We start from the raw sequence: 12,557 nt of genomic DNA on the forward strand, positions 1-12,557 counted from the left end.
TTGTCTCTAAATGTGACAATTTCTGCTTTGAATCTTGGATGTTGAGGGATTTCTGTTTGGGTCTGCCATGCTCTTCCTCAACATATGTAGGTAATATGTTTCTCTATCTCATACTAGCGATGTGGAAGGTGCAGGACCCCAGTGACCATGAATGACGCCTGCTTGGTTGGACAGTTGTTCCATTTGTTTTAATTTATTATAATATTTTCAGGTCGTAAGTCTTGTTAATATGCAAAGCAGCATAAGCTGGTTTTTGTGCCTTTATTGTATCTACTGTTGTGTTTAACAGTCTGGCGCCACGCTTTTTCTTTCTTACTGTTTAGGTTAGTTAATTTATGCTTTTGGCATTTTTGTATTTTATTGAAAATGAAAGTGAAAACACTTAAAGAACATTTAGCAATTAATATTTTATTGCAAATGTTCTTACATTTGGTCTTCTTACTGTGAAGACAGATGTTCATTTTAAAAGTTAATGTAGTTGTTTTAATTTTTTTCAGGTATATAATATTATATAACAATGATAATAATAATGTGAAACATTCTTTTAACTTGAAATGTCAAAATATGGATGAAAAGTTTCCCAACATTTGAAACCAGTAGATAAGAGCAATAATTATTATAGATGTATGTATCAATGTATTGCCTTGCAAAGTTCATAGCCATTGAACCTTTTCACATATTGTCACATCACAACATTAATCATAAATTAATTTCATAAGGATTTACTGTGAGGTACCAAGAAAATATAGCAAATAACTGAAGCAGAAATTAAAACTGCTGGCTTTTCAAAATGTTGTGAACCACCTTTTGTTGTGATTAAGGCTGCAGGTCTTATAGTGTGTCTCTTTGAATTACTTTGCTCATTTAGAGACTGAAAATTTTGCCCATTCCTCTTTGCAAAATCGCTGAAGGTCAATCAGATTGGATGGAAATTGAGGGCAAACATCACATTTTACATTCTTCCGAAGATTTTCAATTGGATTTAGGTCTGGACTTTGAATGGGCCACTTGAAGGCATACACTTTGATCTAAACCATTCTATTGTCGCTCTGGGTTGTCTTCTGCTAAAAGATAAACATCAGTCTCAAGTGTTTTGCAGCCTCTTACTGGTTTTCTTCCTGCATTGAGCTCCATACATCCTCCTTTACTCTGAGCAGCTTCCCCGTCTCTGCCAAAGGCATTCCCACAGCATGATGCTGCCACTACTGTGCTTCACAGTGAGGATGGTGTGTTCAGAGAGACATGAAGTGTCGAGCTTTCAGGCCAGAAAGTTAAATATTGGTCTCCTCTGACCAGAACACCTCCTTTTACATGTTTGCTGTGGCCCCCTGCATGACGTGTGGACGGTTTTAAACTGGACCTTCATAGCTTTATTTATGTGATTCTTCTATAAAAGGTAAATTTGTGTTAGTCTAATACATAAACCCCAAGATATAGATTGAAGCTTGCAGTTGTAACATGACAAAATTGACAAGATGTGAATACTCTCATGAGGCACAAAAATTGCTCTGAAACACTGAACGTTTTAGACAAAATTCTACACAAGATATATTTTTTTGCTTTAAATGTATTGATCAAAATCATAGTAAATCATCAAGAAATGTTGTTTCATTAATGTATTTAAAATGCTTATTTCATTAATCCACTAGCGTTTAAAGCATCAATAGATATGTTAAATCAATAACAAAGTGATTCTTTTCAGCATTTCTTTTTATTGTTTTACCACAAAGTACAGATAAAAACATCCACAGCATATTCTCGCACTTTAATGGTCCAAACTGAAAGGATCTGAAAAGGCAGTGATACAAGACCAAAAAGAAAAACATACACGTTCCTGCGTGCTAGTAGAAGATCTACAGTCGGCAGCCTCTACCAAGCTTGATGCCGTTTGTTTTTGTGTTTTATGCTGCAGTGTGTTTTGTTTCATAGCCAAGTGACACATTCATTCACAAGTAGGCCTAGAAATCAATGCAGATACAGTATAACATGGCTCTTTTCTGGGGTTTCAGGTCTTTTTTTTCCTCCTTTGTTTCTGGATGCAAGACTGAGTCGACACAACACAATCCACATGACTGAAAGATAAAGTATTTACAGGTTAAGGTTTATATGGAGAGGAAGACATATTAGAAAGGAGAACAGTTTATCAGTTTGGATTTTACTCAAAACAGTCACAACCAGTAAGAAAGAAATATTCACAGGGAGAAAAATCACTGAACTGGCTCGGGATTCGTTCTCTGTAACATTAGCAGTAATTTCAGGTGCTCTTAAAATAAAACAAAAACACAGACATTATCAAGTCTATTTTAATATTACAGTTTTTTTTTTTTTGATTTGCGTAGTTTTTGTCTTGCAATTTCAGTCCACAAATAATCTTTTTTTTTTCTGGCAAACTTGTTTTATTGCAACTCTAAACCCATAAAACTCGTCTATCATTCTTTGTCTGGCTTTGTGGGACAAATACAGCAAGCCGCTTCTATGGTAATCCTTTATCAAATAAAGACAAATACCAGAAAACCAGTTTTAGCCTTGGGAAATGTAGCAAAACCAGTGTGTAAATACGTTCTGAGCAAAGGTGGGCCCATAAAAGCAGCGCTGTGTTGACTTTTCGAACAGGTGAATACTCAAGCTCAAGCTGCCTGCCCTGCCTCCAGCTGTTTTAGGCTTCTCAACATTCAACCAGCTAAACACAGCAACATTTACATCTGAACCTGCAAGAGTCAACTAGAGTTGCTCAGCAATACGAACTCTGCTAAAGTTTCAGTTCAAATGCTATTTTTACTAAGCACAGAAATTTGAAAAGGATCCCTTTCAGCCACTTGAGTTACTACAGCTGATGTGAGCAAAAGCAAAAATTAGTATTTAAATGCTTGAATTGATTAAGTTCAGGCCAAAGGGTTCTAATGTGAGACAGAAAGACAGTGAAGGTTTTGACAGACCCTTCATCACAAGGGGTTGATACCTGCCCAGACTGCATTAGTTCAACCTCCTTCACAATTATTGGCACCCCTTGTATAAATGTGTAAAAAGCCTTAAGATATCTATGCTTTTTTGTAGCAGCATAACCTCGCCGAGGGCTTTGTGAATTTAGAAAAGCAGCCTTTAACTTGACTACTTGCTCTGTAGGAATAAATCGCTTCATAAGAAATAACTGTTTTTTACCCACTTAATGACACTACTACCTATTAATTTAAAAACACAAAAAACTGAAGCATTTTCACAGTTTATACTTTACTGGTTTAGGTTGATCAGTGTCAAGAATATTTTGTAAATAATCCATCACTTCCTGTTTCACGGAGTATATAAATTAAATTTGTACCGACAACTCAACTGGTGATGGCCAATTTCATCTTACCCTGACAAGTGATCGGTCAGCTGGAAACAAAAACAATCCAAGGTATTTACACCATACATGAGCACAAAAGATCATGCAGACAACACTCTTCAATGTCGAAGTTGTTACTGAAGGAAGAAGATTTAGATTACTATTGTCAGTATAGCTTTACAAAATCAGTAATTCCTGTATCTTCAGTATAAATATATTGTGACACATAACCCTATTTCACTTAGCCAATGTTCAAAATAGGAAAGACGAGAACATGCAATTCAAGTACGGCAGATGTGTGTTCATCTTCATACTGTAAGTCAGGAAATTACTGCAAGAAAATAGCTCCTCACCTGAACTTGGCCACATGTATTGTTACAATAAATAAAGAAAATCCAAAACCCCAAAAGAATATTTTATTGTAATGCTTCTTAAACATCTTTGGAGGGGGTGCCAATGATTGTTGAGGGCAGTGCATTTCATATTATTATCTATCAACTCTTCTGTTTTTAGATGCAACATCAGAAAGATTTATTAGTTCATTTTACTTACTTAAGTTTGATTTCTCTGGAGATTTCTCATGCTTTAGTGTCGCACCCGTCAAGGACTAATACCAAATAATTAGCACAGATTTCACAAATAAAAACCCTGTGACAACAACAAACTCAGTCAACACTATTCTCTCCTTCTGTTTCCTCTCACCAAAGACAGTCAGCAACCAGATAAAGACAGAATCAACTACTAAACGACATTATTTTCATCCTTGAAATCCACCTCCAAATGGTTCAGAAAGCACAAAACTGTTTGAAAGACTTTTCTTTTTCACACCTATTATTAAAGTAACAACAAACAGTAAAATTTGTCATCATTCTTACAATCTTACAGACGATTCAGATGACTTTGAGCTTTGGAAATTATTTTTTTTAAGTTTTAGTGTTAATTTATTTAGGGTTAACTTCCAGCTCAAGGACACCACAAAGGTTGTATCCATGATCATTAAGAGTTTACATTAAGAGTTTATACCTAATTTATTCTGAAAGTCTAACATTAAATTCTGTTAAGTGGCGTCAAGGCCTGTCCAATATGACAGCTTGTAGTTGATTTTAAAATCTTAACTTCAGTCAGGGTTTTGGAAAACAATTAGGGGGACACATGAAACTATATATGGAGTTTGCAATCTTGACTCTTTTCCTGTACTGAAGTGAAACTTGGAAATTGCATAATTCCTGAAAGGAGTCACAAGCAAGGAAACAGTAACTCCCTGAAGAGCAAACAAACATGTCCTACAGCAAAACACTGTCCTCGCAGTACATCATACTCTTTAAAATGTTTTTCCAGAAGTGCATACCTGTATATATTATATGTTTATGTATATATTGCACAACATTTATTTGTACATCTGAAATAAATAGAATTAAATTAAAAATTATTTTAATTTATATATTTTTTTCTCTTTTTCATCTTACCAAAGCTTGTTTATCTTTTACTCTTTCTGTGGTTTAGGTTATGAAAAGAACAAAATGCAAAATAAAAAAATTCAGAAGTAATGATGGAGTAAAAAATTATGATGGAAGATGCTCAGATGGAAAAGGTAATGATTGCTAATTCCTGCAGTCTTCAATTTTAAATAGGTAGAATAAAAAAATGAAATGTATATGACGAATCTGAAATGTAATACATCGGTTTTGATTATTTCTTAGATGGATCGTAACAACCGCGTAACACCACAGTGAACCTCTTGGTCACCATATCCAAGGCTTCATCTCTTCAAGACATGAAACAAAGTAGTGTAAACTTTGGAAGGATTTAAATGGCACACTGAGGATACTTACCATTAAATCCTTCTTGAAAAACCATACTGAGAATCAGGGAAACCAGCAAGAGCCTGGGCTGCAAAAAGTCAGAAATGCTCTGGTTTTACTGGGCTTGCTTTGGCATCAGATCAACACCTGCACTGATAAAAACAATGTTAACACTCCTGTTTGTGGAGAAACTCAACAGAAACACCTTTAAAATGTGGAAACACCGCTTGCTTGCAGCATTTCAGACTTTTTCCAGCCTTTCTCTTGTGGTCATTAGCAAAAAAAAAATGAACCCCGAAGAGGAGTGAACAGGATGCTGAAGTAAGGATCCAAGGACCTGGGGTCCAGCTAAAGACGTACAAGGAAAGACATAGTAGGAAAAGGGGTTTGGGGGATGAGTCAGCTTTAACATGCACAGTCCTGGTGGGGAGGCGCAGGCTGCTCTGTCAGCTGGGGTCCCTGTTTGGCACCCGTAATGGCGGGATCACCGGCATCCAGACTCTCAGACATCTTTTCACAGATGATATCTACAAGGCGCTCAAAGGTCTGCTTCACATTGATGTTGTCCTTAGCGCTGGCCTCAAAGTACTCAAAACCTGGAGGAGAAACAGAAGACAAAGATTGCAAGAGGTTTTGTTTGGTTTGACAAAAACAAAATGCTACACATATACATGGTTCTCGACCGGAAAAGGGTGGCTTGTCCTCTTCAGGTTGGAGGGGAGTTCCTGCCTCAAGTGGAGGAGTTTAAGTATCTCGGGGTCTTGTTCATGAGTGAGGGAAGAATGGAGCAGGAGATGGACAGACGGATCGGTGCGGCTGCCGCAGTAATGGGGGCACTGTGCCGGTCCGTTGTGATGAAGAGAGAGCTGAGCCGAAAAGCGATTCATCCAGGCGGGGGACAGCAGACTCAGTACAGACACCCAGACTTCCCTCTCCCCAGACACCTTCTCCAGCTCCTCCAGGGGGAGCCCAAGGTATTCCCAGGCCAGCCGAGACACATAGTCCCTCCAGCGTGTCCTTCCGGTGAGACGTGCCTGGAACACCTCCCGAGGGAGGCGTCCAGGAGGCACCTCAACTGGCTCCTCTCGATGTGGAGCTCTACTCCGAGCTCCTCCGGAATGGTCAAGCTCCTCACCCTATCTCTAAGGGATTGCCCGGCCACAACATTGGAGGAAGCTCATTTCAGCCACTTGTATTCGGGATCTCGTTCTTTCGGTCATGACCCAACGTTCATGGCCATAGGTGAGGGTAGGAACGTAGACCGACCGGTAAATCGAGAGCTTCGCTTTTCGGCTCAGCTCTCTCTTCACCACAACGGACCGGCACAGCGCCCACATTACTGTGGCAGCCGCACCAATCCGTCTGTCGATCTCCCGCTCCATTCTCCCCTCACTCATAAATAATACCCCAAGATACTTGAACTCCTCCACTTGAGGCAGGAACTCCCCTCCAACCTGAAGAGGACAAGCCACCATTTTCTCATTGAGATTTCTGCAAGTCTTTTCCCTTTGTGCTTTAGTTCAGCCCTATCTGTATTGATTAGTGTCCCTTTGCAGTCTCCCGTTCTGCCTCAGCTGCTCCACATTACTCACCTGCATTCAATGCTATTTTCCACTCATCCTCATTATAAAAGCTCACTGATGGTCATTGTTCATTGCTATATCTTTCTGTTAGACTGCCTGTCATTCTGTTATTCCACAATCCTGCTGGACTGCCTGTATTTCTATTGTGTTCTGCTTTTGTTCCAAGACCTGTTCCTCCTATGCTTATCTTGTAAGTTCTCTTTTATTTATTAAAAGTATTCTCTTACCACAGTCAGATTCGCCACTTGGGTCCTTACTACGTCAAACATGACAGCTGGGTTTTCTATAGGACATTGATCTCAAACAAACATCATAACTTTGACATCGAGAAAGCAGGCTCACATTCAGCTTTTAGACAGACCCAGAGCCTGTATTCATAAATAATCCTAAGACTAAAAGTGGCTCCTAGTAATGTCATTCTAAGAAAAATCTTAGAATTTCTCAAAGTCTAAGATTTTTCTTAGAATTTTACATCAGTAAGATAAAAGTTATTGAAAAAGTACCTTAGGCCTTAAGAGAGCTCATAAAGTGAACAAATGTTAAGAGTAGTGAGGAGGACTTTTAGTGAGCTTAAGAATGTCTTGAGCAGAGAAGATGGAGGAAGGACAGAAAGGAGATATTCTCCATACAATGAACGAGTGAAATAATAAAACACGACTGGCTTGATCTCTCAGAGATCCATCCCCTAAAACAATTGAGTAAATGAAAATGCTAAAGTGATGAATAACAATGAATGAAAATGAAGAAAATTACAAACTAGATAGTAAAAAAAGAATTTAAATATTATTTACAGTCTGTAAAATGCTTTCACAAATGACCCTATTGAAAAAAGTCTAGAAAAAAGTATATAAATAAATACCGGTACACACTGGACAAGATACAGTACAATAATATAAACACTATATGTCTAGAAGGAAGATGTTAAGGATGTGTGTGTAAAGCATGTAAAGCTGGGTGTGTGCCAGGAAAAACTAAGGAGAGTGGCCAAATATTTAGCAAGTTATTCCAAAAGCTTGTTGAAGGCTGCAGAAAGTGTGGGGTTTCCCTTTAGCTTGCTAAGATAGATTTATCCAAATATTAGTGGGGGGTGTTGAGGTAAAATAATGCTATCACTGATATTCTTGCGGCCTCAACCTCTCCCAGTCCGGATGTGGTGAGAAAGAACAGATGAAGAGCAGGAAATTAAGATTAATGCAAGTTTAATTTGGAAGATAATAAGTCCAATGATTTCTAATGCAAAATGAATATACAAAATAACACAAAGAAAGAAAATTACATAAAGAAAGAAAATTACATAAGGGCCCTTACGGAGAAAGATCGCAGATTTCAGCAAAGCATGGCTGTCTTTACCCAGATGTCTCTGTCATTACAAGTTCCAGTACATCTTTATACTGTTGACTTTAAAGCTTACTGACTGTGCCTTCCCTTTTTCCGTCAGGTGTTGTAAATCAGCCAAGCTTCCTTGTGGTATCTATACCATGCCCAAAAGTTGACATTTATTGCTTTATTGTCCCTACAGCCAGCTTTTACTGCTTGCAGCTGTTGAGAACTTTCTAACCTCTGTTTCACCCTTGTTCCATCCTGACCCCTGCTGTGATCTGTGATGTCTCCTCAAGGCTCACTCATGTTAAATCTCACTTTAATGTTCTCACATGCAAACTAAACTAATAGCATGAAATTACATGATTTTAATTCTCAACAGGGGGTATGTTTATTTTTGAGCCTGCATGTACAATTGTGAACCAGAGTCTATCAGAGAAACTTTTCATTAAATGCGCACCCAATTCTTGTTTTTAAAATTCACTGAAGTTGTTTGTTATATCATCATTCTTCTCCCCTAAATACAAAATGCTTTTAAACGGATCTTTAAAACCTCATAATTATGACATTTGTCCCAATATTTAAAATTGAGACCAGCACAGTGCATACTCACCGAGATGTTCTGAGAGCTGCCGGCCTCTCTCTGCACTCACCACCCTCTCATCCTCCATGTCACATTTGTTTCCTACCAGCAGCACCTGGGCATTGTCCCACGAGTAGGTCTTAATCTGAGTCGACCTGGGAACAAACACAACCAGCTTACTCGAAAACCCAAAGGCTGCAAGGTTCAAATGATTCTTCCCACTGCGATAAGCTGCACAGCGCAACAATTAAAGAGCTAAGACAAAAAACACGTCATCACAGATGCTGGATTTAATGAATGAAACTGAATGAGTTGAGGCAATACATTTTTGTCTTGCACATTAAATCGCATTTGTTTCTTTCTAATATTTGTTTCTTCCCAATCCAAGCACCAGATCTAACTCAGTTAAATTTGAAATGCCTTTAAGAGACATAGGAGGTTAGGGTTTTTTCAGCTTTATTAACGTGGAAGAAATATTGTCTCTTTCTGAAGGGAAAAACCTTTTGTTTTAACCATAAGTTTAAGAGCAAAAGCTCCTCCAAGCCTCCACATATCACTGTCCCAGAAAGACATTAGAAAGAACAAAAGATAACAAGCATCTGATTACTTGACATCATCTGCCCTTATTCTGTTTACAGCCACATCTCTTCCTGACAACATTTCATCCATCATCCACACCCACCTCCCTTTCACAAGTAGGAGTCATCTTTTATCACTTTCATCACACATTTATCATGAAAGAAAGAAAAGAGAAAGGATGTCCTTGAGCCAAAAACTTACCAGTCCTGGACGGCGTTGAAGGACTCCTCGTTTGTGATGTCATACATGAGGATGAAGCCCATGGCTCCTCGGTAGTAAGCTGTGGTGATGGTGCGGTAACGCTCCTGACCCGCCGTGTCCTGAAAACAGAAATAAAAAAGTACAACTCATCCATCAGACCATGGAGAAGATTTATTAAATGTTACATTAACGAATAACGTTTTTACGAATTAAGATAAAAGTAACTCTACAACAGAATATAAACATTTAAACGTCTAACACCGAATCAACGCTAAGTGAGAGTTGCTTAAATAATCAGATAACTTGAATAACAAATGAAGCTGTGAAGCATAGCTGAAATACAGGGGTTGGACAATGAAACACCTGTCATTTTAGTGTGTGAGGTTTCATGGCTAAATTGGACCAGCCTGGTAGCCAGTCTTCATTGATTGCACATTGCACCAGTAAGAGCAGAGTGTGAAGGTTCAATTAGCAGGGTAAGAGCACAGTTTTGCTCAAAATATTGAAATGCACACAACATTATGGGTGACATACCAGAGTTCAAAAGAGGACAAATTGTTGGTGCACGTCTTGCTGGCGCATCTGTGACCAAGACAGCAAGTCTTTGTGATGTATCAAGAGCCACGGTATCCAGGGTAATGTCAGCATACCACCAAGAAGGACGAACCACATCCAACACATCCGGGAGAGTTATGGTGTGGAGAAGCCCCAAAGAAGCGTACCACCCAGACTGTTGCATGCCCAGAGTGAAGCATGGGGGTGGATCAGTGATGGTTTGGGCTGCCATATCATGGCATTCCCTTGGCCCAATGCTTGTGCTAGATGGGCGCATCACTGCCAAGGACTACCGAACCATTCTTGAGGACCATGTGCATCCAATGGTTCAAACATTGTATCCTGAAGGTGGTGCCGTGTATCAGGATGACAATGCACCAATACACACAGCAAGACTGGTGAAAGATTGGTTTGATGAACATGAAAGTGAAGTTGAACATCTCCCATGGCCTGCACAGTCATCAGATCTAAATATTATTGAACCACTTTGGGGTGTTTTGGAGGAGCGAGTCAGGAAACGTTTTCCTCCACCAGTATCACGTAGTGACCTGGCCACTATCCTGCAAGAAGAATGGCTTAAAATCCCTCTGACCACTGTGCAGGACTTGTATATGTCATTCCCAAGATTAATTGATGCTGAATTGGCCGCAAAAGGAAGCCCTACACCATACTAATAAATTATTGTGGTCTAAAGCCAGGTGTTTCAGTTTCATTGTCCAACCCCTGTATGTCTATAAATCTAATTAGCAGACTGATGTCTATAAAAAGAAGTCCATTAAATCATTCCTTCCTGTGGTCGTTATACCTAACAAAAAGTGTGTACCCCTCTAAATGGCAACAGATGAAAAAACGTCTTAAATAACAAATTTCAGATCAAAAACTTCAAACTGAAAGGTTCATTTCTGTTGAGGAAGGTTTCGGGATATCTAAACGTTTCCAGCAAAGATCAGGATGTTCTCCTTTTGAGTATAAAGTTTAAAAATATAAAAGCTGGAATGCAAAACATTTTGTGTCACCAACCAAACTAAGATGTTTTGTAAAGGCAGTCTCTGACCGTTATGCTGTAAATACATAGCTGGGCTTACTGTCCTGTAACTGCAATTGAGATCCACTTACAGTGCTTTAGGTAGCTGGGTATAAGAGCCTTGGTACTATACCTAAATTGTCAGTGTAGGTAGCACGGAGTGGTGTTATATAAACTCCTCTTATAAGCAGAATGCGCACTGAAACATAATACCACTGCATTACTATCACATACAAAATAGTATTTAGTCTTATAATTAAGTCGGTTATTTAATATTTAATCTTGAACTTTTTGCTGCCTCCAGACCTAGTAAATTGGTTTTTTGAGTGAAATAAAAAAACAGATCCATACTGTGGACCAATTAGAGCTAAATATTGTGAAAAGGCCACAATGAGCATGGAAGATTTAAACCCAATATAAAACAAGAATAAATGAAAAGATTTCTGAACAAAGGCAGCCAAATGAACCATCGGTCACAGATGGAGGTTTAAAAAGGACCTTGGTTAAATGTGTTAGGTTTTCACAAAGTTGGCGGTCCTTGAGACTTTATTTTTGAAAGAGTGAAGCCTGTTTTTACCTAGCATGAGTCACACTTATGTAAGCACTTAAAGGAAAGTTCAGGATAAGACGTGTTAAAACTTTGAAACAAGAACTGCAGTTATTTGCCCTGGTTACAAGCAGCCTGATGATAATGAGGTGCAAAAGTATTCACACTCTTTATTCTTTTTTACATTTAGTCACCTTTTAGGCACAAATTTCAATGTGTTTTGTAGAGATTTTACATGATAAACCAACACAAAGTTGTGACCAACACTTATTGTGAAGTGGAAGAAGAATTTAAGCATGTTTCGGATTTTTTTTTTTTTACAGCAAAACAATTTGAAAAATATGTGATGCATTGCGGTTTCACATCACAGACTTTACTTGGCTTTGACTAGGCCATTCTAACACATGAATGTGCTTTCATGTGAACCATTCTGTGGTAGCTCTGGTTGCATGTTTAGGGTTGTTCTCCTGCTGGAAGGTGAATCTCCGCCCCAGTCTCAAGTCTTTCATTCTCTGTCAGGTTTTCTTCCAGCAAGGTCCTGTGTTTAACCTTATCCTTCTTCCTGTCAACTCCATCCAGCCTCATTGTCTCTGGGGAAGAAAAGAGTCTGCATAGCATGATGCTGGCAGCACCATGTTTCGCAGTGGGGGAGGGTATGTTTAGGGTAATGTGCAATGTTATTTTTCCATTTTGCATTTAGCCCAAAAAAAACAAACTAATTTTGGTCTCATCAGACCAGAGCACCTTCTTTCACATGTTTGCTCTGTCCCCTACATTGCTGGTAACAAACTGCAAATCTGCCATTTTGTGGTTTTCTTTCAACTATGCCATTCTTGTCTGCCGTCCATAAACGCCAAATTTGTGAATTCCACATTTGAGTAAATGGAAGCAACGTTTTATTGTATGGCTAAATGCTAACAAAATGACAGAAACCAGATATAGAAGACTGGTACTGTCTTTGGTACTACATCATATCAAGACATTTTGGTTTTTCATGTTCAGAGAAAGAAAGAACTTTTCCCTTTGGGGACTGCCGCTCTT

General features: G+C 38.7%; 1 protein-coding gene across 1 annotated transcript in view; it reads right to left on the reverse strand.

The window, feature by feature from the left end:
- Window positions 1–1,692: 1,692 nt before the first annotated feature.
- The window catches only part of rab3ab (RAB3A, member RAS oncogene family, b), a 30,953-nt gene continuing 20,088 nt past the window's right edge, over window positions 1,693–12,557 (reverse strand). Inside the window, exons 3-5 of the mRNA XM_047374548.1 lie at window positions 9,391–9,509; window positions 8,641–8,765; window positions 1,693–5,720 (exon numbers count right to left, since the gene is read on the reverse strand). Coding sequence (XP_047230504.1) covers window positions 5,530–5,720; window positions 8,641–8,765; window positions 9,391–9,509 — 435 coding nt within the window. The 3' untranslated portion in view covers window positions 1,693–5,529. The remainder of the gene's footprint in view (window positions 5,721–8,640; window positions 8,766–9,390; window positions 9,510–12,557) is intronic.

Source organism: Girardinichthys multiradiatus, chromosome 9 (genome assembly GCF_021462225.1).
Source record: "Girardinichthys multiradiatus isolate DD_20200921_A chromosome 9, DD_fGirMul_XY1, whole genome shotgun sequence".
NCBI classification, from domain to species: domain Eukaryota; kingdom Metazoa; phylum Chordata; class Actinopteri; order Cyprinodontiformes; family Goodeidae; genus Girardinichthys; species Girardinichthys multiradiatus.